General features: G+C 42.9%; 1 protein-coding gene across 3 annotated transcripts in view; it reads right to left on the bottom strand.

Annotated features, from left to right (window-relative positions):
- The window catches only part of CFAP221 (cilia and flagella associated protein 221), a 124,971-nt gene extending 105,230 nt beyond the window's left edge, over positions 1 to 19,741 (bottom strand). The window contains exons 1-6 of one of the 3 annotated variants that reach the window (XM_030801171.1): positions 19,663 to 19,741; positions 17,875 to 18,060; positions 14,963 to 15,063; positions 4,848 to 4,934; positions 4,600 to 4,698; positions 2,523 to 2,623 (exon numbers count right to left, since the gene is read on the bottom strand). In XM_030801171.1, coding sequence (XP_030657031.1) covers positions 2,523 to 2,623; positions 4,600 to 4,698; positions 4,848 to 4,934; positions 14,963 to 15,063; positions 17,875 to 18,013 — 527 coding nt within the window. In that variant the 5' untranslated portion in view covers positions 18,014 to 18,060; positions 19,663 to 19,741. The other 2 variants (XM_030801172.1, XM_030801173.1) reach the window with 2 other exon arrangements.
- Between the last annotated feature and the right edge of the window lie 527 nt (positions 19,742 to 20,268).

Raw genomic sequence — 20,268 nt, 5'->3', positions numbered from 1 at the left:
ACTGGCAAAGCTAAACAATGTATGATTTAGGGGTGCCATGTGCATGCATCAAAACTACTAAAGTAAACCCAGGGAATGGTTATTACAAGATTCAGAAGAGGGATTGCAAAGGTAATGGTCATATTTCATGCCTTAAAACCAGTATTCATTGTTATTATTATTATTTAAACTGTGCAAATTATTATATACTCTTTTATATGTATTATTTATTTTACAATTTTTAAAGAGCTTTTTAAAAACAAAAGTAAGCGAGAGAGTGAGTGAGAAGCTTACTGTCTCACTCTGGAGGGGCAGAGAAGAGGGCTATACATCAGCTGAACCAAGGAAATTGTTCTAGATCTAAACTTTGGAGTTCCACTCAAGGACAGCAGGTTGTACTGAAAAAGAAGGGCCTCAAAGCTCATATACATGGTCCACAAGCCTCCACCACCACTAAAAGAGTTCTGTGGCTGCTCTTTCTAACTTGATCCACCCGGTCATCAGCAGCTTACAGTCCCCTGCTCAGCGCTGCCTGCAGGCTCTTTAGGCCTTGCTTTCCCCTCCATAAGCCTGCTGAAGCCCACAGTCTTTATCCACCTGCTGGCCCTATATCTAGAGGGATCTAGCATTTGCCAGCTACTGAGTGGATTAAAATCCTCCAGTGGCCGTTCATCACCTGCAAGATGGAGTCCAAACTTTCTGCTGCCATCATGCCTTTGCAGAGGTTCTCTCTCTGCCTGTGGTGCCATCCTCTTGTCCCCAGCCCATGGCAACCTTGGAGGATAACCCAGCTGTCACCTCCTGTATGAGCTGTACTTAGCAACTGGAGTGATTAATTGATGACATGGTCCTATCCCCATTAGACTCTGAGGCCTCCAGAACTGGAGCCTTTATTTAGTCTTCTTTTCACCATGAGTGATATTCAAAATATCAACCCATCAGCACTTCATAGACAGCAATCAATCAGAGTGAATACTGTATAAAGCTGGAGCCAGGTCCTGCAGATGTCCTCCTCCATTCCTAAATTGCTAGGTATTAACTCCTTAGTTGCTGAATCAATGGGGAGGAGGCAGGTGGGGGCAGGGGAGGGTCCAGATAGGTGGGGTGGAGGGATAGGGGACTCAGGACAGTATATATTTTCCAACTGGTACATTAGTATTTAAATATTTTAACAACTGGCATGGCCATTATACGCTCGGCCCTCTGCATTTGAGGTTCCATATCCATGGATTTAACCAACCACAGATCAAAAATATATGAAAAAGCAATGGATGGCCATCTCTGTACTAAACATGTATAGACTTTTTTCCTTGTCATTATTCCCTAAACTATACAGTATGACAACTATTTACATAGTGTTTACATTGTATTAGCATTATAAGTAATCTAGAGATGATTTGAAGTATATGGGAGAATGTGCATAGGTTATATATAAATACTATGCCATTTTATTTTTTATTTTTTAGAGACAGGATCTTGCTCTGTCACCCAGGCTGGAGTGTAGTGGTGTGATCACAGCCCATTGCAGCCTCAAACTCCTGGACTCTCACAATCCTTCTGCCTCAGCCTCCCAAGTAGCTGGGACTACAGGCACACACCACCATATCTGGCTAACTTTTAAATTTTTATTTTTTAGAGATGGGGTCTTTTTTGTTGTTCAGGCTGGTCTCAAAGTCCTGGGCTCAAGCAATCCTCTGCCTCGGCCTCCTAAAGTGTTGAGATTACAGGTGTGAGCCACCAAGCCCAGTCTATGCCATTTGACATAAGGGACTAGAGCATCCATGGACCTGTAGGGGGTCCTGGAACAAATCAATCCTTTATGGATATTGAAGGGCAACTATATATCAATATCTAACAACTCAATATCCATCTAGGGACAGACAGCACTATGCCTGGTAGTAGACATTTAGTATTTACTGAAAGAACAAGATATTCCTTAAATTACATTGGAATCATTCACCATTTTCCCCCCAAAAAAAGGAGAGAATCTCAGCACTGGCTCCTATAGTGAAATTCTGTTGTCTTTGCCTTCATCTCAAAAACGGATTGGTTAATGGATGGGTATATGATCCAAGTTGGTCTGATAAGCCTCAGTCCTGGGGTTTTGCTTGAATGCCCCCAACCCCTCCACCCTCTCCAATCACCTCGTCCCCAGGCTAATGTCTGGAGCTACTGGAGGCTGTCTTGCCCCCACGAAGGGGACCTGTTGAGAATGAAGCTCAAGATGGTGGAACTAAGATATGGGGAGAGTCAGGCTTCTGCAACCGGATTTAAATCCCTAGACCCAGAGGCACCTGAAGATCCACCCGGCCTGCAGCTTTCAGTTAATTGACCCAATAAATTCCCTTTCTTGCTTATGATCTTTTGACGCATGTTTGGTTTTTGTTTTTGCTTTTTTTTTTTTGCCTTTTACAATCACAAGTCCAGTCTATTTCAGGTGGAAGGATGAACTTCCATTAGGAAAAACAACAGTCTAAGGTTTTGTATGAGTATCTCTTAGTTTTTCACATCCTATACATTTTGTTGACATTTTGGTAACTCACCTTTCACCAAGTAGAACATTTGACAGATTTATAAATGAAGGAAAGTCTAGTGAGTTCATGACTGGATAGGCATGAATAGGAACAAGCAAAGTGTCATCGCCCTAAAATTAACCAGAAAAAGTCAAGTTTAACATTCTGAAGACTACAACTTTTAGACAAACTTGTAGATGCTTTATTTCTTATCTTGTTTTCATCATTAAAAAATATTTCCTTAAGAAACTTTGGCGCTTAACTACGTTAGACATACTGAGTTTTCTTAGCCATCAACAAAGCGTAGAAAATTTTAAGTACTCTTTATCGAAATGATGTTCGCTATTATCCAAGGAAGCTAAAGATAATGATGCCTCATAGAGATATGAAGACAGTAATCTATCTGCTTCTATTTCAGAAAATTATAAAGAAACACAATCTTTAGTGGCCCAAGAAAAAAAGAAACCAGCACAGAATCATCTGATCCAGACAGCACAGAATAGAAAACAATGTATTGGTAAGAGGGCACAGAAACCTGCTTCTTGTCTCATATGACATTAACCTTCAGAAGGACTTTTAACCTCTCCAGGCATAGTTTCTTTCTTTGCAAAATGGAGATAGTCACATCTTTTCTTAAAGGCATTTTTAAGAATTAAAGCAGATGACGGCATTAAAATGTCAAAAGTACTGCATAAAAGTGAGGTATTATTATTAGCATTATTTGGTAGTAACAGGAAATGTGTCCTGGCATTTTATACAACGCCTGTTCTAGGGATTCTTCTTCTGTTCAGCACAGAATATTCCATCTGAAAGCAATATTCTGGTTTTTTTTTATTTTATTTTTTAGATGGAGTCTCGCTTCGTTGCCCAGGCTGGAGTGGAGTGAAGCAACCTTGGCTCACCGCAACCTCCACCTCCTGGGTTCAAGTGATTCTCTTGCCTCAGCCTCCCGAGTAGCTGGGACTACAGGTGCATGCCACTAGGTCTGGCTAATTTTTTGTAATTTTAGTAGAGATGGGGTTTTACCATGTTGGCCAGGCTGGTCTCGAACTCCTGACCTCAGGTGATCCACCCGCCTCCGCCTCCCAAAGTGCAGGGATTACACACATGAGCCACCATGCCTGGCCATTTTTATTTTTTTTTAATTGAAACTCCAAAAAAAAAAATAATGGTCTACCACATTCTTAAGGAAATGTGCTTCTTGATCTAAAATACTATTGTGGGTATGTTGGGTCTAAGGTTCTTTCCCTCCCCCTATGGAAATGCATCTCTAATATGACAATGTGAGTCAGAGACAACACTATCAATTTATAAAAGTTAACTTTGCAAATTTTTATAACTTTTTTGGAAAGAAAAAGTGAAATGCTTTCAAGGCAAGTCACCTTATTGCACAGATTGTAGGAAATTTGCTTGAAAAGAAAAAAAGTAGAAACTCATTTGTTACTAATGTATACTCTTCTGTTTTGGTTTTGAAACATCAATAATTTAGCTAACCTAAGGGCTTCTCAAGCTGAAGACTGAGTCTGGACTATAGAGCAAAGGGAGGGGCAGAGGGGACAGTTTTAAGAGAAGGAATGACAGCAGCTCTGGCTGGAGGCCAAAGGATGAATTAGGTGACCTAGGAAAGGCTCAGAAGAACTCAAACAGTTCCCACCTCCCGGAACCACCCCCATCCCCTGCACCAGGGCTGCCTCTGCAGACATTCCCAGGCAAAGGCCAGTGGCTGGTGTTTATAATCATAACTTGGATGGTTGTTAATTTTTCAACCTAGCATTTAAGGGAGTATGTTGAAGTTATTTGAAAAGGATTCGGCAACTGCCAGCACCACATGATAGATGAAGCTTTAGGCACAGGGCAGTGGGAAGCCTGCAGCAAACCGCGTCTCCTGACTCTGTCCAGGTCCTCTGCAGCCTAACACTTTCCCATCTTGGGCCATGTCACTGTGCAACAAGCTTGCATGCCAGTCACACTGGTGACCTGGGGAACACCCGGTACTGGGCCAAGAAAGCTCTCAGTGGTCATTCCACCTCTCTTTCTGCCACCCTTAAGAATGTAATTTTTAACCCACCATCAAAAAAAAAAAAAAAAGCAATTTTAAGAGACCCACCTTACAGTGAATACGGATGCAGTCATAATAGTATCGCCACTCATCTGGAGAAAATGTAACGGTGACCGTGAGGGACAAGCCAGGGACCAGGTGGTGTTCCTGGAAGACAGGTGGGATCTTGTCGGGACAAGCCCTGGACTGCACAGAGAGCAGCACCAGGGGTGACAACGTGCCACACACCCACCCCAGACAGGCCTGAGATGCAGATAACCGCACCGTGGGAGAACAGGTAAACCAATGACGCTTACCTTTCTTACATAATTGATCTCAAAGTATTTGGTTTGCGGGGGTAAAATATGAACACTTGTGTCTTCATTGGAAACATTGACCAGATGCTGGGAGAGAAAAAGAAGTATTTAGAGGAAATACACGGCTTTGTTTATTTGCATATTCATCTCATTTATGTAGACTTCATCTGTTCCTAAAAGAATTTGAGGAGATATCCTATATTTTTCAACTTTTCAAAATATTTGAAATACATTATACACCATTTAAAGAATAATAAACATAACACACCATTTCAAGAATTATAAAACGTGCCCCATGTCCCCACTTTCCCCCTTAGGAACAGTACCTGCAGTACCCTCCCACCCCAGCCCGAGACTTAGCATCCTTTAGAGCCCCCTCCCCATAGTCCTGAATGTTACTGCAAGTGCTTTTTGTTTAATTCAATTTAGTCCTGCGATTCAATCGAGCTAAGAAGTCAGGCACCAACTCCTACAGGTTCTCTAATTACATGCCACTGGTTTAGGGACCAGAGGACACTGAAACTCTCAGAAAGTCAGGAAAAAGAATGTGGCTAAGACAGCCTCCAATCCATGCCTGAGCAGCTGAAAAGGAAGTCGAGGGTGGGAATTCTCTGACAGTGACAGAAGGCCATCCCTGTGAGGCAGGATCATCTGGTGGATACGTCAGCTAGGTCTCTGAGGAAAGAGGTGTTTTTCCTTCCTTTGTTTGAAAGGGACACAAGAACTTCGAATTCTGGGGATCTGGGCTTTGCCTGGGTCTGGGGAAGGTTAAGAGACCTTTGGTTTCTGAAGTCTAGGCCAGAGGCTGGGCCTGTCCCAGGGGCTTAGAAGGCCCATTGCTTGAGGCCTGACATTCTTCAATGCCCTAAATTAGACTTAAACATTCTCTCCTGATGAGGGTACACTGTGTTTGCCTGTGTTTTTTTTTGTTGTTGTTGTTGTTGGTTTTTTATATTTTATTTTTGAGATAGGGTCTTTCTGTGTTGCTCGGGCTGCAGTGCAGTGGCACAATCATAGCTCTCTGAAGCCTCGAACTTCTGGGTTCAAGCAAACCTCCTGCCTTTGCTCCTGAGTGACTGGTATTATAGGCATGCACCACCATGCCCAGGTAATTTTTTTTTTAATTTTTTGTAGCGATGGGGTGTCACTATGTTGTCCAGGCTGGTATCAAACTCCTGGGCTCAAGAGATCTTCTCAGGTTGGAAAGTGCTGGGATTACAGGTGTAAGCCACTGTGTCTGGTCATGCATGTGTTTAAAAAGTTCTTATTTGTTACATGTGAACATTCTTAAAGCATTACAATTTTTGTGATCCTGTTTTGGTGTATCTTCCCTTTCTTACAAAACTTGTTAAAAGCCCAAACAAAAAGTTTCCCAGGCCTCTCTTGGCCTCCAAGGGGCCCTGCACATGGACAGTCTTGGTGAAGGGATGAGTTCCCAGGGGCCAGACCCATGAGAGCAGCCCTAGTGAGAGAGACTGGGAGGAGAAGTGTGCTGAGTCCATCATACTCAGAGCCCTGGGGTGACAGGACCCACCTGAGGATGGAGAGGGGCCACTCAGTCCCAGGCCTGGAAGCCTTAACAAAGAGTTCTGTCCCCGTGCTTCTCATTGGGGGAGGGCTGTCAAGTCCTCAAGCTGGAAGTTCCAGTTCCAGGAAGAACTGGAAGCAGAAGTGGTTCTATCATCTGTTATTACTTAAAAAATAATTCAGTAAGAACACTGCAACAAACAAGGGTGTATAAGCTGGTTTTAATATGTACCCTGGGAGTGGTTAAGCTTAGAGGAAATCAGCAATCTGCACTCTAGGAGTGCTTTTTTTTTTTTTTTTTTTTTTTGAGACAGAGTCTTGCTCTGTTGCCCAGGCTGGAGTGCAGTGGCGCAATCTTGGCTCACTGCAGCCTCTGCCTCCTGGGTTCAAGTGATTCTCCTGCCTCAGCCTCCTGAGTAGCTGGGATTACAGGTGCATGCCACCAGGCCCGGCTAATTTTTGTATTTTTAGTAGAGACAGAAGGGGTTTTACCATGTTGGTCAGGCTGGTCTTGAACTCCTGACCTCATGATCCATCCACCTCGGACTCCCAAAGTGCTGGGATTACAGTTGTGAGCCACCGTGCCTGGCTTCTAGGAGTGCTTTGTGAGCACTGAAGGATCCTAACCCAGCATCTACACTCCAGAGGCAGCCACCAGAGTGTTTCAATTATGCCACCTAAGTCCATTCTGGAGAGTCTTCTATAGCAGCAGAAAGGATACTCAGAATCTATGGATTAACTAGAAATATTCCAGGCATTTCCACTCTCAAACAAAAGGGGTACGAGAATCTGGTGAGTGCAAAAGACCAATATCCTTTAGAATGACATTCAAGGGCCCCAGACTCCCTTAGTCCCCCATGCTCTGCACTTTACTAAAGTATTCGGTCAGTCAGTTGTCATATCTGCCGCCATCAAAGCCTCCCCACTAGGAACTACGGCTGGGACTTTGTGAGATTACAAACACAATGATTTTTTTGCCTGCTTGCTAGTAAGTGTTCATATGTGTTGCAGAGTGTCTTGTCAGACCTGTTCGCTGCAGCAGACCACCTGTAGCAAGGTTGCTGAGGAGTGGACCTATGACTCTCACATGCTGTCAGGGTCAGACTCTCAATATCTGCCTGACAATTAGAAATAAGCTCACTGGCTTAGATCAGTTTCCAGCAAGCGACATTATGGGCAGAAGACCAGAACAGAGATCTGTCCTCAAAGCTGCTGGGTTGGCTCCATTTTTCCAGTATTCCTGTATGGTCCCATGGAAGACAGGAACCTAAACTCCCAAGACTGGAGATCCAGCCAGCATCTATGGACAAATAAAGAGACCTGACCATTCCTCCAACCTGAGTGTGTCAGAGCAAATCCAAATCTACCCACTACCCATTTGAACATGAAGGGGGCATGCTAGAATTCATGACATAATATCTATATTGCCAAGTGAGTAAAAAATTTGCAATAGGAGGGCCGGGCACAGTGGTTCACACCTGTAATCCCAGCACTTTGGGAGGTCGAGGCAGGTGGATCACCTGAGGTAAGTAGTTTGAGACCAGTCTGGCCAACATGGTGAAACCCCATCTCTACTAATAATACAAAAATAGCTGGGCATGGTGGTGGGAGCCTGTAATCCCAGCTACTCGGGAGGCTGAGGCAGGAGAATTGCTTGAACCGGGAGGTGGAGGTTGCAGTGAGCTGAGATCGCGCCATTGCACTCCAGCCTGGGTGACAAGAGCGAAACTCCGTCTCAAAAAAAAAAAAAAAAAAAAGAAAAAAAAATCTAGCAATAAGAAAATACTAGATGATTTTCTTAAAGAATAAAACAACATAGATCCAATTTGTGAAAATAACATACATTATTTGACTATAGTTTCCCATGCCCACCTTTAAAAGATTCTTGAACTAGAATTGTTCATTTGGATCAACAGAGAAATAAGAAACAACAAACTCAAACAAAAGTGTAGATATTTAGTTAATAGGAGCTCAGAAATAGGAAGAAAATGTTCAGCTTCTGCTTAAGATCTGAAGTGAAATGGAGACTAGTGGAGACAGAAGGCCTGGATAGCTGGGTGCAGTGGCTCACGACTGTAATCCCAGCTACTTGGGAGGCAAAGGTGGGAGGATCACTTGAGCCCAGGAGTTTGAGGCAGCAGTGAGCTGTGATCCACATGGCGGATGGCAGAGAAGGCAGGCACCAGACATAGTGATGGTGTGGGCAGGGATATTTCAACCAAATAATGCCTAAGACAATTCCAGGGGACATCGTGCCAATGAGCTTTTTCAATGAACTTAAAACAACAAAACAAGACACATTATAGCAAAAAATGAACAGCTTATTTTCTACACTTCAGAAAACAAAGTCAACATCCAAAAGACTGACTTCTAAAATAGGAAGATTTTATTAATTTTGCAGTTCTCAATTTTTGGTTGCAAATACTCATTACTTCCCATAATCATCCATGTTCTTTGTGCTATCAAAGATTTGTCTGAGCCCAGGAAGACTGCAGAGGCCATTTTGTGCAATGTCCTTATTTCATGAAGACACAGTGACCTGGTACTGTCCATGCCACAGGGTGAGTGCAAGACCTGGGCCTAGAACCTGGTCTCCAGCGCTGGGCTAGGGCTTTTTCCACTACATCCTACCGTCTCATGGCTCAGTGCATCTCAGTGCCCAGCCTGCATTTCCTATCTTTCTTTTTATACTTTATCAGCAGATCAGCTTTATTTTTAGATCGTTATAAATAATATCCCTTCAGGGATAAAATGGCAGTCCTGCCTTTCCATTTATAACTAAAACTGGGGAAAATAATAATCATTCAAAGGAAAAACAAACCTTGGGAAAATGAATACAGTGCTTAGAAAGTGTATGTTAAATTAATATGAAGAGTTTATTTGAAAACATAACAAAACACAAGTAATCCAGCGTTACCCTTAGGCAAGATAAAATTGCCTAAAATCCTACCCTGTGTTTCAATTTTTGGTCAGTAGACCTCCTAGTCCCTCCAGGATCTCTGTTCCCCTGGGAGCTGACCTTCTGCTGGCCCGGGGGTCCCTGTTTCCTTGGTGCTGTCTCCACAGGGCACCATATTTACTCCAAAGTGAAATTCAGCCCCTTCTAGAGTTTTTCAGAACTGCTTCCCACTCCACAAAAACCCCACAAAAACCATCAACCACATATCAAATAGTCATAAGTTTAACAGCCATTACTCAGGGTTTATAGGAATTTCCCCAAGAGGGCTCACAGCTCTCTTCACTCCCAATCCCATGCTGCTTCAGGCTCCCTTCTGTGTCTCCTCAGGAGAGTCTGTTCTCCTCCTTCTAGAGGGAACAGCAGAACCTGCCCTCCAGTGAAGTCTTGGCTTGGAGTGGGTCCCGACCCTTCAAACACAACACTTTGGCCTGCAAGTTCAGTGGCACAGCTTCTCAAAGAAGGTTCATACTTAACACGAGGGATCCGGGGACAAATTCAGGCAGCCTTATAAGTTCTTTAAAGCGTTTTATTTTAAAATGCATCTTGGTCATGCATTTGCTCTAAAATTTTGCTCTATATTGCATTTCTCCAAAATGTAAGAGTAAAATTGATGCTCTAGAAAGATGTACTATGTTTATACTGTGGCTTCAATTCTCCCATCCCCACACACTGAGAAGCCAATGGGATTCATGGCCCTGATTTTGAGATGCCAGATCGTCAGGGTCTCTAAGGCTGTAATAGAATAGGTCTCTAATGTAAACTGATGTAAAAACAAATATTATTTGACAAAGCCAGAAGAAACTGTTCATTTATTTAAGATAAGACTTTTTAGGCTAACAATTTTGTTTTGGGCTGGCAACAGCAACACTGGTTGTCTTGAAGGAAAATTGATGGATTATTTACTTAATAATTTCCAGGACCAAATTACTCCACAAAGGTAAAAACAAATTTAAGGGGTCTTGGTTTTGAGAAAACCAGGGACCATTATTTCAAATTTTAAAGTAAACTGAAACACTGATTTCAATATGAATGCAAGCAAAATGTTTCAGATCCTTTAGCCAGATCTGGATTGATCTGAAATGTTAATGAACAATTTATCTGTGGTTTTAAATACACATTCAGTCATTCCATTCTTGGGCAATTTGCATAGCTTGCTGTAGCAAAACCAAGATAAAAGCAGTTGTTGGATTTTCCACCTTGTTTGGCAAGAATTTCAAGGTAATTGCCTTAAGCTTCCGCTTCACTTTGCCGTGGAAACTGGGGGCTGGCTCTCCCAAGATTTCCGAGAATGTTATTAAGATGAAATCACTTTACTTTTATCTATTTCTGTTTGATTTAATGTCTGATCGAAGCAATATGACCACCTAGACTTTACATTGTATTTACTTGGAATTAATGAGCCTCTACCACTCTCCTAATAACCTCACAACTCTTATAATAAAGTGAGTTCCACATCCTTCACTCACAAGTGCTTGTTGGGTGCCTTCTGTATGTCAGGCACTGCACGAGGTTCCGGGGAATCAGCAATATGAAAGACAGACATGGTCTCCGTTCTGCAGCAGAATGACACCGAGCTGAGGCTTCATATCTTTTTCAATAACTAAACCATACTCCCTTGCTCCCCATAAATTCTCAGTGGGGGTGAAATCACCCACAAGGGAAGGAAGTGAAAATTGATTCTTGGGAGGACAAAGGAATCTTAGACATTGAGATGTCTACAACCTTCCAAAGCTCAATCCTACCTGAAAAAATCTTATTCCTTAGTATTTAGTTTCTCTCATTCATGTCTCCCTAGGGGATGCTAATGAAAGAAAAGGTTGAGAACCACATTATCCTCTAAAATTCCACTAAGTTGATCTTCCTCAAATGCATCATAATCCTGCTCAAAAATACTTCCTTAACTTCCTGCTGCTTTCTGAATCACATGCACACTTCTTATGTTGATATTCTTGTCCCAACTCACATGTCCCACCTTCTCCATTACCCGCTCCAAAGCCCTACCATCCAGGCAAACCAGCCTCCAAATACGCCGTTTCTTGGCTCAACTCAAGCCCCTGCATGTCTTTCTCTGGGCCCCGAATGCCTTCTCCCCACTTCCTACTTGGCTTTTGGGCTATCCCCAATGGCCTCTCCTCCACACGCCTCTAACATCCTCCTACAGAGGTGAAATGGTGCCTTTTCTCCACAGAACATTTTCTTCGGACTTTCTCATGCCACCTTGCTTGCCTGGTCTCATGTTTGAGTTATTTGGTGGTTTTGAAACACTTTCTGCAACTTGGAAAACTCCTTGATTTTATTTATCTTAGCATTTCCCATAATGCTTCAACAATTTGTTTGGCATGTAATGGGGACTCTCACCAACTGTGTGTGAAATTAAACAGAAGAAAATCCTTAACTCTATTAGAAACAAGGTAACATCAACCAGACAGTACAACTTCGTTAGAGATAACAAAATAATATGCAATTTCTTATTTATTTATTTCTTATTAAAGAAATAAATATTTCTATTTATTTCTTATTAAAGAAATAAATAGTAAAGTGTACAATAATATGATTAAAATTATGAGAAGGCTAAAATATTTTTAAGTTTAGTAACATTACTGGAATCACTAATATTATACTAAGCAAAAAAAAAAAAAAAAAAAAAAAAAAGGCCAGTTTTAAGAAGCTATGTTGTGACCCAAAAGTGTTAGGTTGTTAATTTTTTTGGTATAGCAACTTTTTAACTTACCAGTTCATTATTAACTCTAATAGTTGCCATCATTTAAAAAATGTCAATATTTCTTGAAACTACAGGACTCTTAGCAAGCTAGTTATGACTATGTAATTCTGAGGAAAGTCTATTTTAAGGAAGGTGAGCCCTCCTCTTCCGAACCCACACAGGTGGAAAATATCCTAGGGCTAGTGACAAAAGTTATAAAACATTTATTATAAAAAAGAATTGTGACTTAATATTCTTAAGGTTGCAATATTCCCCAAATTGATCTACAGATTCAATGCAATTCCCATCAAAATCCCAAAAGTATTCTTGCAGAAATTGAAAAGCTGATCCTAAAATTCATTTGGAATTGCAAGGAACCCAGAATAGCCAACATGGTCTTGAAAAAGAACAAAACTGGAGGACTCGCACTTCCTGATTTCAAAATTTACCAAAAGCTACAGTAATTAAGGGTGGTACTTCCATAAGTGTAGGCATACAGCTCAATGGAGTGGAACCGGGGGTTCAGAAATAAACTCTTACATTTACAGTAAATTGATTTTCAGCAAGAGGGCCAAGACCATTCAATGGGGGAAAGAATAGTCCTTTCAACAAATAATGGTAAAACATGCAAAAGATTGAAGTTGAACCCCTACCTCACACAATACATAAAAATTAACTCAAAATAAACTATAGGTCTAAATATGAAAGCTAAAACTATAAAACTCTTAGAAGAAAACACAGGAGTAAGTCTTTATGACTTTGTTAGTTGTTTCTTTAATACCCTAAATTTGTGGTATGGCAGCCACAGGAATCTAACAAACCATATAACCCAATAATGCTCCTCCTATGTATATCTCCAAGAGAATGGTAAATATGTCCACAAAAGCAAGCCCATGAATGTTCATAGCAGCATCATTCATGACAGCCCGAATGTGGAAACAACCCAACATCCATCAGCTGATAAGTGGATAAACCAAATGTGATCTATCCACACAATGGAATGCTGTTCAGCCATAAAAGGGGATAAAGTACTGCTACATGCTATGACTTGGATAAGGCTGGAAAACATTAAGCTAAGTGAAAGAAGTCAGTCACAAGAGACCAGGTATTGTATGATTGCGTTCATATGAAATGTCCAGGAAGAGGCAAATCTATAGACAGAAACTGGATGAGTGATTGCCTAGGGTGGGAGTGGGATGGGAATAGGGGATGAGGAGTGACTGAAAGTGGGTGTGGGGTTTCTTCTTCAAGTGATAAAAATGTTCTCAACTTAGACTGTGGCAATGGTTGCACAACTCTGAGAATATACTAAAAATTATTGAATTGTATACATACTGTAAATGGGTAAATTTATGGTAATAAATGATCGCTCAATAAAGCAGTAAGAAAAGAAAGAAAGCATAAGGAGCAAGTAATAAAATTTTATCTTAGCCTTTGGCATATATTTCATTTATAAACAATTAGTAATTATGAATCATAATTATTTTAGATCTATCCTACCACAGCATAGACAGCAAATCTTATAACCAGGAACAGTAGGCTTCAACATGAATCATTAACTTTGGTCTTTGATGCTGTGTTGTAAGAAATGTGACCTTGGAGGTTGATGGGTGAAGTTCCTAATAACAGTTTCAAATCCTAACCCTTTTCCTAAGAGGAAATACTTGGCACCTAACAGGTTCCCCTCCTCATCTATTCTCGCTACTCACTTCATTGTATAAGGATTCATGGAAACCGTGTTCTCCTCTGTTCTTTGGGGTCTTCCTGACAGAAATTTCCTTCCCAATAGTTTTACTATTTGTCAGTTTCCTCCAGTGTTTTGCCTCACTCTAAACAATGGAACGTGATAATTAGAACTTTCTTAAAATGATCTACCTTAAGATACGGCTTCTAAGAATGCTGTACATCTAAACGTAGTCTTGTGGTGGCTGGAGACAGGGCCAGAGGAGGGACATCACACACAAAGGCAGCATCTCAGAGGGCGCATGTGAAAAGAGCCCACCTCCACCCCTCCCCAACAACATATGGGGCCAGTTTGGCCTGGATCTAGGGAAGAACTGGGGTAGTTCTGAGAAGTCCTGCCAGGCATGACTAGGGGATCATGGTGAAGTCACTGAGGTTGTTCAGGTCCGTTTATGCACAGGATGCTTAGGTGGGATCCTGAAGTAAGGCAGAGCCCACCCTAGTCAACATCCAGGTCAATGAAGGGGACCCAGGAAGGGCTGGGCCTCAGTGTGGCTCTGTGCTAAACAGCAGTTGCTATAGGCTTTGGCTACTTTGCAGTCCAGCCCTTCAGCTGTCTCTTCAGGAGCCTGTTCAGTGGGGCTGACCCCTGCCTCCCTGGACCTAGACAGATTCTGTCTGGCCAGAGTGACTGATTAGGCATGGACATCTGACCCAAGCAGGTAAAAGGAAGCCCTGGCTGGAGCTTCGTAGGAAAGGGACACCCCTCTTCCTGGTGCTATAGGCCTGGAGCAAGAGTGATCTGGAGAAAGGCAGCCCAGGAGCCAAATTCTGCCTCTGACACTTAGCAGCTCTGTGTCCTTGAATAAATTATTTAACCTTTTGGGATCTCTGTTTCCTCATCTATATATATAATGAGAGGAATAATGCAGCCTCCCTAGAGCTAGCATAAGGATTAAATTAAATAATGTAAATCATGAAGCACAGCACCTGGCCCCTATGAGTCACTCAGCAATGACACCTATCTGGAAAGACTGCAAGGGGTGCCTTTGGCAGGAGGAAAGTAACTTGTGCAGGACTTTGATGCAACCTTAAAGTTTCTCATCATAGAACTACCTTTCTGGCCCAATTTACTCTTGCACTATGGCTGATTATGCTGTGCTTTAGATAAGTGAATAATATAAATTCAGAACATTTTTGTCACTTCATTATGATGATTAATTATCCCATTTAAAAAGTACCTACCAGAATCTGTTGGTGTTGTTTTTCTACTTGATAGCCTCCAAAATGTATTATGCCAGGTCTTGCCTGTATGACCTTATTATTCACAAGTTTTGCATAAACCTCTATAAAAACAATGTAGATAAGCACATCATGAGACATCAAAGAAAATATTAAATTAAAGTTGATCCTTATTAACATAGCTTTCTTTAATTTAGGGCATTTTAAGCATATGAAAGTTGCAGACATTGGATCCAGCTGTCAACAAGATTAATTATCTGTTCTAAATAAACTGAACTCCTTCTCCCTCTCTATTTTTAAACATCACTTGGGAGATACTGTCATTACAATACAAAGTCAGGTAGATTGTCTGTTACCTAGTAAAAGAATTTGCTCTTCACACATTTTGTACACATCTTTGTCATAAATCACCAGCTCATAAAGAGCACATGGCCTGTCTTTGCTCTGCCCAGCACTGAGATTACTTATTACATAATACCCAGCTCAAAGTATCCAAACACCACACTTAATTTTATTACTATGTATTTAACTTTTATTATTTGATTTCCTCTGATTAGAATTACAATGTGATGTAGAGTAATATTAAAACTTAAAGCTCTGAAAAGTTATCACTCGGAACTGTAAGTCTCAAACTGCTTTTGGTGTCATGTGAATGTCCCTTTTAAACGGCTGAGCTCACAAAAGTGTCCAGGTCTACGAAAATTTTCACAGCTCTTTATTTAGGCAGGAGTAGACGTGTGGAGAAGGTACTGAGAACCCACTCTATGTAAGTGCTTTGTGCCAGGCAGTGCTATGCATACATTTGTTTATAATCCTCACTGTTTATCATCCAGCCTTTTGAAGTAGGTATTATTTCTACTTTACAGATGAAGGAGGTAAGACTTAACAAGGTTAAGAAACTTGCCCACAGCTGGTAATCAAAAATAAAAGCTAAGCATGGTGGCTCACACCTGTAATCCCAGCATTTTGGCAGGCTGAGACAGGAGGACTGCTTGAGCCCAGGAGTTAGAGACCAGCCTGGGCAACACAGTGAGACCACGTCTCTACAAGAAATTTTAAAATTAGCTGGGTGTGGTAGTGTGCGCTTGTGATCCCAGCTACATAGGAGGTTGAGGTGTAAGGAACACTTGAGCCCAGAAGATCGAGGCTGCAGTGAGCTGTGATTGTACCACTGCTCTCCAGCCTGGACAACAGAACAACACCGTCTCAAAAAATGAAAAACAAACAAACAAAAAAATCAACCCTAGGTCTGTCTGATTCCAACCATTAATCTGCCTTCCTCATGAATGTACTGTCCACCTTCTTATAAATGATAACATTTGACTTTGACTGCATCCAAATCTTATGAGGCACAGACACCCTCACCCCATCCCTTTCTTTGATCATCATAATTCTAGGATACATCTGAAGTGGGTGTGAAACATTTGGTGTTTTTTTCTTCTCATCAGGTGAGCTGTCACTGTCATCCACTTGGGCCAAACTGAACAGGTACAATGGGTTAAGGCTGGTGTGGTAGGGGAACTGATAATCTCTGTAGGTTATTATTTGGTCATTTTTAAGCACTGAAATTACCATATTCTGTGATTTTTAAATTTATTTATTTTTATTTTTATTGATTGATTATCTTTTTTTGAGAGGGAGGGAGTCTCGCTCTGTTGCCCAGACTGGAGTGCAGTGGCGCCATCTTGGCTCACTGCAACCTCTGCCTCCTGGGTTCAAGTGATTCTCCTGCCTTAGCCTCCCAAGTAGCTGAGATTACAGGCGCCTGCCACCACACCCAGCTAATTTTTGTATTTTAGTAGAGTTGGGGTTTCACCATGTTGTTCAGGCTGGTCTCAAACTCCTGACCTCAAATGATCCGACCGCCTTGGCCTCCCAAAGTGCTGGGATTATAGGAGTGAGCCACCGCACCTGGCCTATTCTATGATTTTTTTAATGTTGAAAGATTTTATTTTAGATCCACAAAGTAGATATAAAACCGGCATTTTTCTTCTAATGCCCAGAAATGGTCAATTTTCACTTGACAAGTTCTACAGTGACAAAAGAACCATATCCAAATACAGTATTATGTCCTCACATTTGAGATGGGCTTTGAAAGATGAGTTAAGGGTAACCAAGCATGTTAAGAGCTAGACCCATGGCTCTGGTGGCTGAACACCAGCTCTCCACTTACCAGGTATGCCATGTTGGGGAAATAATGTGGCCTCTTTGAGTTTCACCTTCTCCAAGAGTAAAATATAAATAGATCCTACCTCATGATGTATTGGTATGTGGATTGAATGGGAAAAATGTAGGCAAAATGATTATCCTTTTCCATAATAGCTATAGGATTTCCCAGGCTTTTCAGGCTACAGGATATGTACGTGAAAAGGCAAAAAGGTCTAAAATGCATGTGGTGTGAAGGACAGGAAGGAACCTCATGTAGCCAGAACTAGAAATTAGTGGAGCATGGCGATGGGGATGGTGCTGGGTGGACAGGTTCAGATCAGACAGTGAAGGGGGCCAAGTAAAGGAATTGTGACTTCATTCTGTATGCAAGGGGGACTGTTGGGAGTTTGAGAAGATTAGGGATAAAAGCCAGCCAGGATTTTAGAAAGCAAACTGACAGGAGGAGAATGTGGTGGGGGAGGAGTCCCAGTGGCCCGCTGAACATGAGAAACAAGATAGGGGAGCAGATAGGAAAGACATTAGAAGAAATGGAAGCAACAGAACTTGATTAATTTACACACCCCACAAAAATCTATCAGTTAAGCAGATGGATCTAAATAGAACTACTGTTCTTAGTAATAAAAATTAGTATAAGCCTATAAAATGATATAGATAAATCAGCACTAAAAGTCCCATTATGCTTTCTGGACTTTGGCTCGCCTGGGAAGATGTGAGTTGCAAAGCAAATCTGTCTTCTAGCCACTTACTTGATTCTAGGAGGTGATTAGGTACTTCTTTTCTTTTCTTTGGCTCCTCCACTAGGTTCTTCAAGAGGTGGGGTGTTGCATTATTAAAGGGTTCTTTAGCATTCTTTAGTCCTCTGCTGGGGATTTTCACCACTGCCATTTTATCATGAAAAATGAAGTCTTCTTTTTAGAGCCAAAGGTCGTGTCCTGGGGAGGAAAGAGCAGCAGTATAATCATCCATGAGAAACCATGCACATTTTTTTCTCTTTCTTTGATAAATGTACCTCGTCTCTGTGTGGTTTACTGTGGTTCATGCCCTCCCTGGCTCTCCTCTCTGCGGGCCACTCCATTCCCACACATGGCTGTCCCATTAATCTTCTTACATAACCCATCGCAACCCAATGTCATGCCATTGCTCCAAACCCTTCTGTGGTCCTTGATTCTCCCCAGGAGCTTTTCCTGAAATGTACTTCTGAGATGCTTCTTGAGCTCATTGCAGGGGCCCGAGAAGGGAAAAATAAAGTCTCTCAATCAAACAAGTTTGGAAAGTATTGATGTAAACAGTTAAGTAAGACTCTTTCAAATAAGACTCTTCTTTCAGAGATTTCTCTAAATGAGTTTCTTAAGAGTATGTGACTATGGAAGCCTTTAACACTTGGAGGCACTGTTTACAGGACACTGGCATTTCAGAGTCACCCTCATCCATCCCTCTGCTAACAGGGTGATGAGGACGGGGTGATGAGGAGGGAGTGATGAGCAGGGGGTGATGAGGAGGTGGTGAAACCTACGGCCAGCCAGGTGCCAGACATGGGGGCATTCCAGCTCTGTGGATCTCGGTTCATGTCGAACCCTGTGTCCGACTTGCCTTCCCTTAACACACTCATTTTAAGTTCCACTTTCTTCATGAAGTTCACAGTGATCCCAACACACTTTAACATTCTTTAGCAATCACTGCTTCTATTACTCATTTGGTGTTAATAATTTATAGCCCTGTAACAACATTTTACAAATCTCACATTCCCTTATATATTGCACAACTAAATCTCTTAACTTGGGGCCCTTGTGCAGGCCATGGGGCTGGTCGGTGAAGCCTCTGAAATGGAATGTTAATTAGTGTGGATCTTTATGTGTTTTTTCGGTTTTGTTTTTTCTGGAGAAGAACCATAGCTTCAGACTCCCGAGACGGACAGCATCAAGCGACACGCAGTGAATCTATGGAGGGAGGCGCTTAACAATCACTTTCAGAAAGTTCTCCCTTCCCCTCCCCTCTTTTCCCCTCCCCTCGCACCACCTCTCATAGCATCGCTGAAGGCTGCATGACCCCCTCCTCACCCGCTTCCCTTCCCTCCAGCCCTTCAACGCCAGCCATAGGATCACCCTGCAGCCCGTCTCCTCCCGGAGCCTCACATCCCCTGTGCTTCAGGCAGGCCCAGGTGCCAGGCGGTCTCCACGCCGTCCACACGCCGGCTCGCCCACAGCCCCGGTAGGCCTGGCTCCGAGTCTCAACCGCCGCACCCTCGTTCCCTCGCCCCATCCTCTACCGGGCAGGCCCTCTCACCCCGGCCAAGCGCCTCCTCCTCTCCGCGACCTTTCATTCCACTTCTGCTAAGGGTCAGGGTCGCCCCAGGCCCGCGCACCGCTCCCCCCACCGTCCTCATGTCACCCTCTGGACCCGACCTCTTCTCGGACCCAAGCCGCGGCCGACTTGCGGCTGGATACCACCCGGGGCTCGGTCGCCTCAGCAGCTAGGCTGCGGCGCCCCAGCGGCCGACCCTGGGCCACCCGGGCCCCAGGTCCCTGGCCGCTCACCCTGGAGGTAGTTCCCAGGCCGGATTCGGTCGGCGCCGGCGCCGGCGCCCGCTTGGAGCGTCGCCATGACGACGCGGACGTGCTCCCAGGGCAGGCGGCCGGGCGCGACCAAACGCCCCAGGGCGGGGGAGCCGGGCTGCTGCGGACCAGGACCGGAGGCGACGGGTGACTCCTGGGAGCTCGGAGCAGTTTGCTGGGCCTGGTCAAGAATAGACAGCGCGACTTATCGCATGGGATACGAATGGATTCCCGAGGGGACATGAGAAAGTTGGAAACACCACACACTGGAACCCTTCAAGAGTGGAGCGCGGGAGAGAAGATGGACCGGGCGAGGCCGCCCGAGCCAGTGGGCGGGGCTTCACCTGACAGGCATCACTCATGATGCCCACTTTCTTGTAGTTTGTTTTACATTTTCTGTTACGGTAAATTTCAAACATACACAAAGGCAGACCGAATGGTAAAATAGATCTTCAACACCCAGCTGCAACGATGATCAAATCCTAGCCAATCCTGTTTCATCCGTATCTTTCCCTGACTCCTTGTATTATTTTGAAGAAAATCCCAGATATTTCATCCATAAATATTTCAAAATATACCTCCAAAAGA

Source organism: Nomascus leucogenys, chromosome 20 (genome assembly GCF_006542625.1).
Source record: "Nomascus leucogenys isolate Asia chromosome 20, Asia_NLE_v1, whole genome shotgun sequence".
Classification (NCBI taxonomy): Eukaryota; Metazoa; Chordata; class Mammalia; order Primates; family Hylobatidae; genus Nomascus; species Nomascus leucogenys.
The sequence above is the reverse complement of the archived record's forward strand: the minus strand, read 5'-3'. Positions and strand labels throughout refer to the sequence as shown.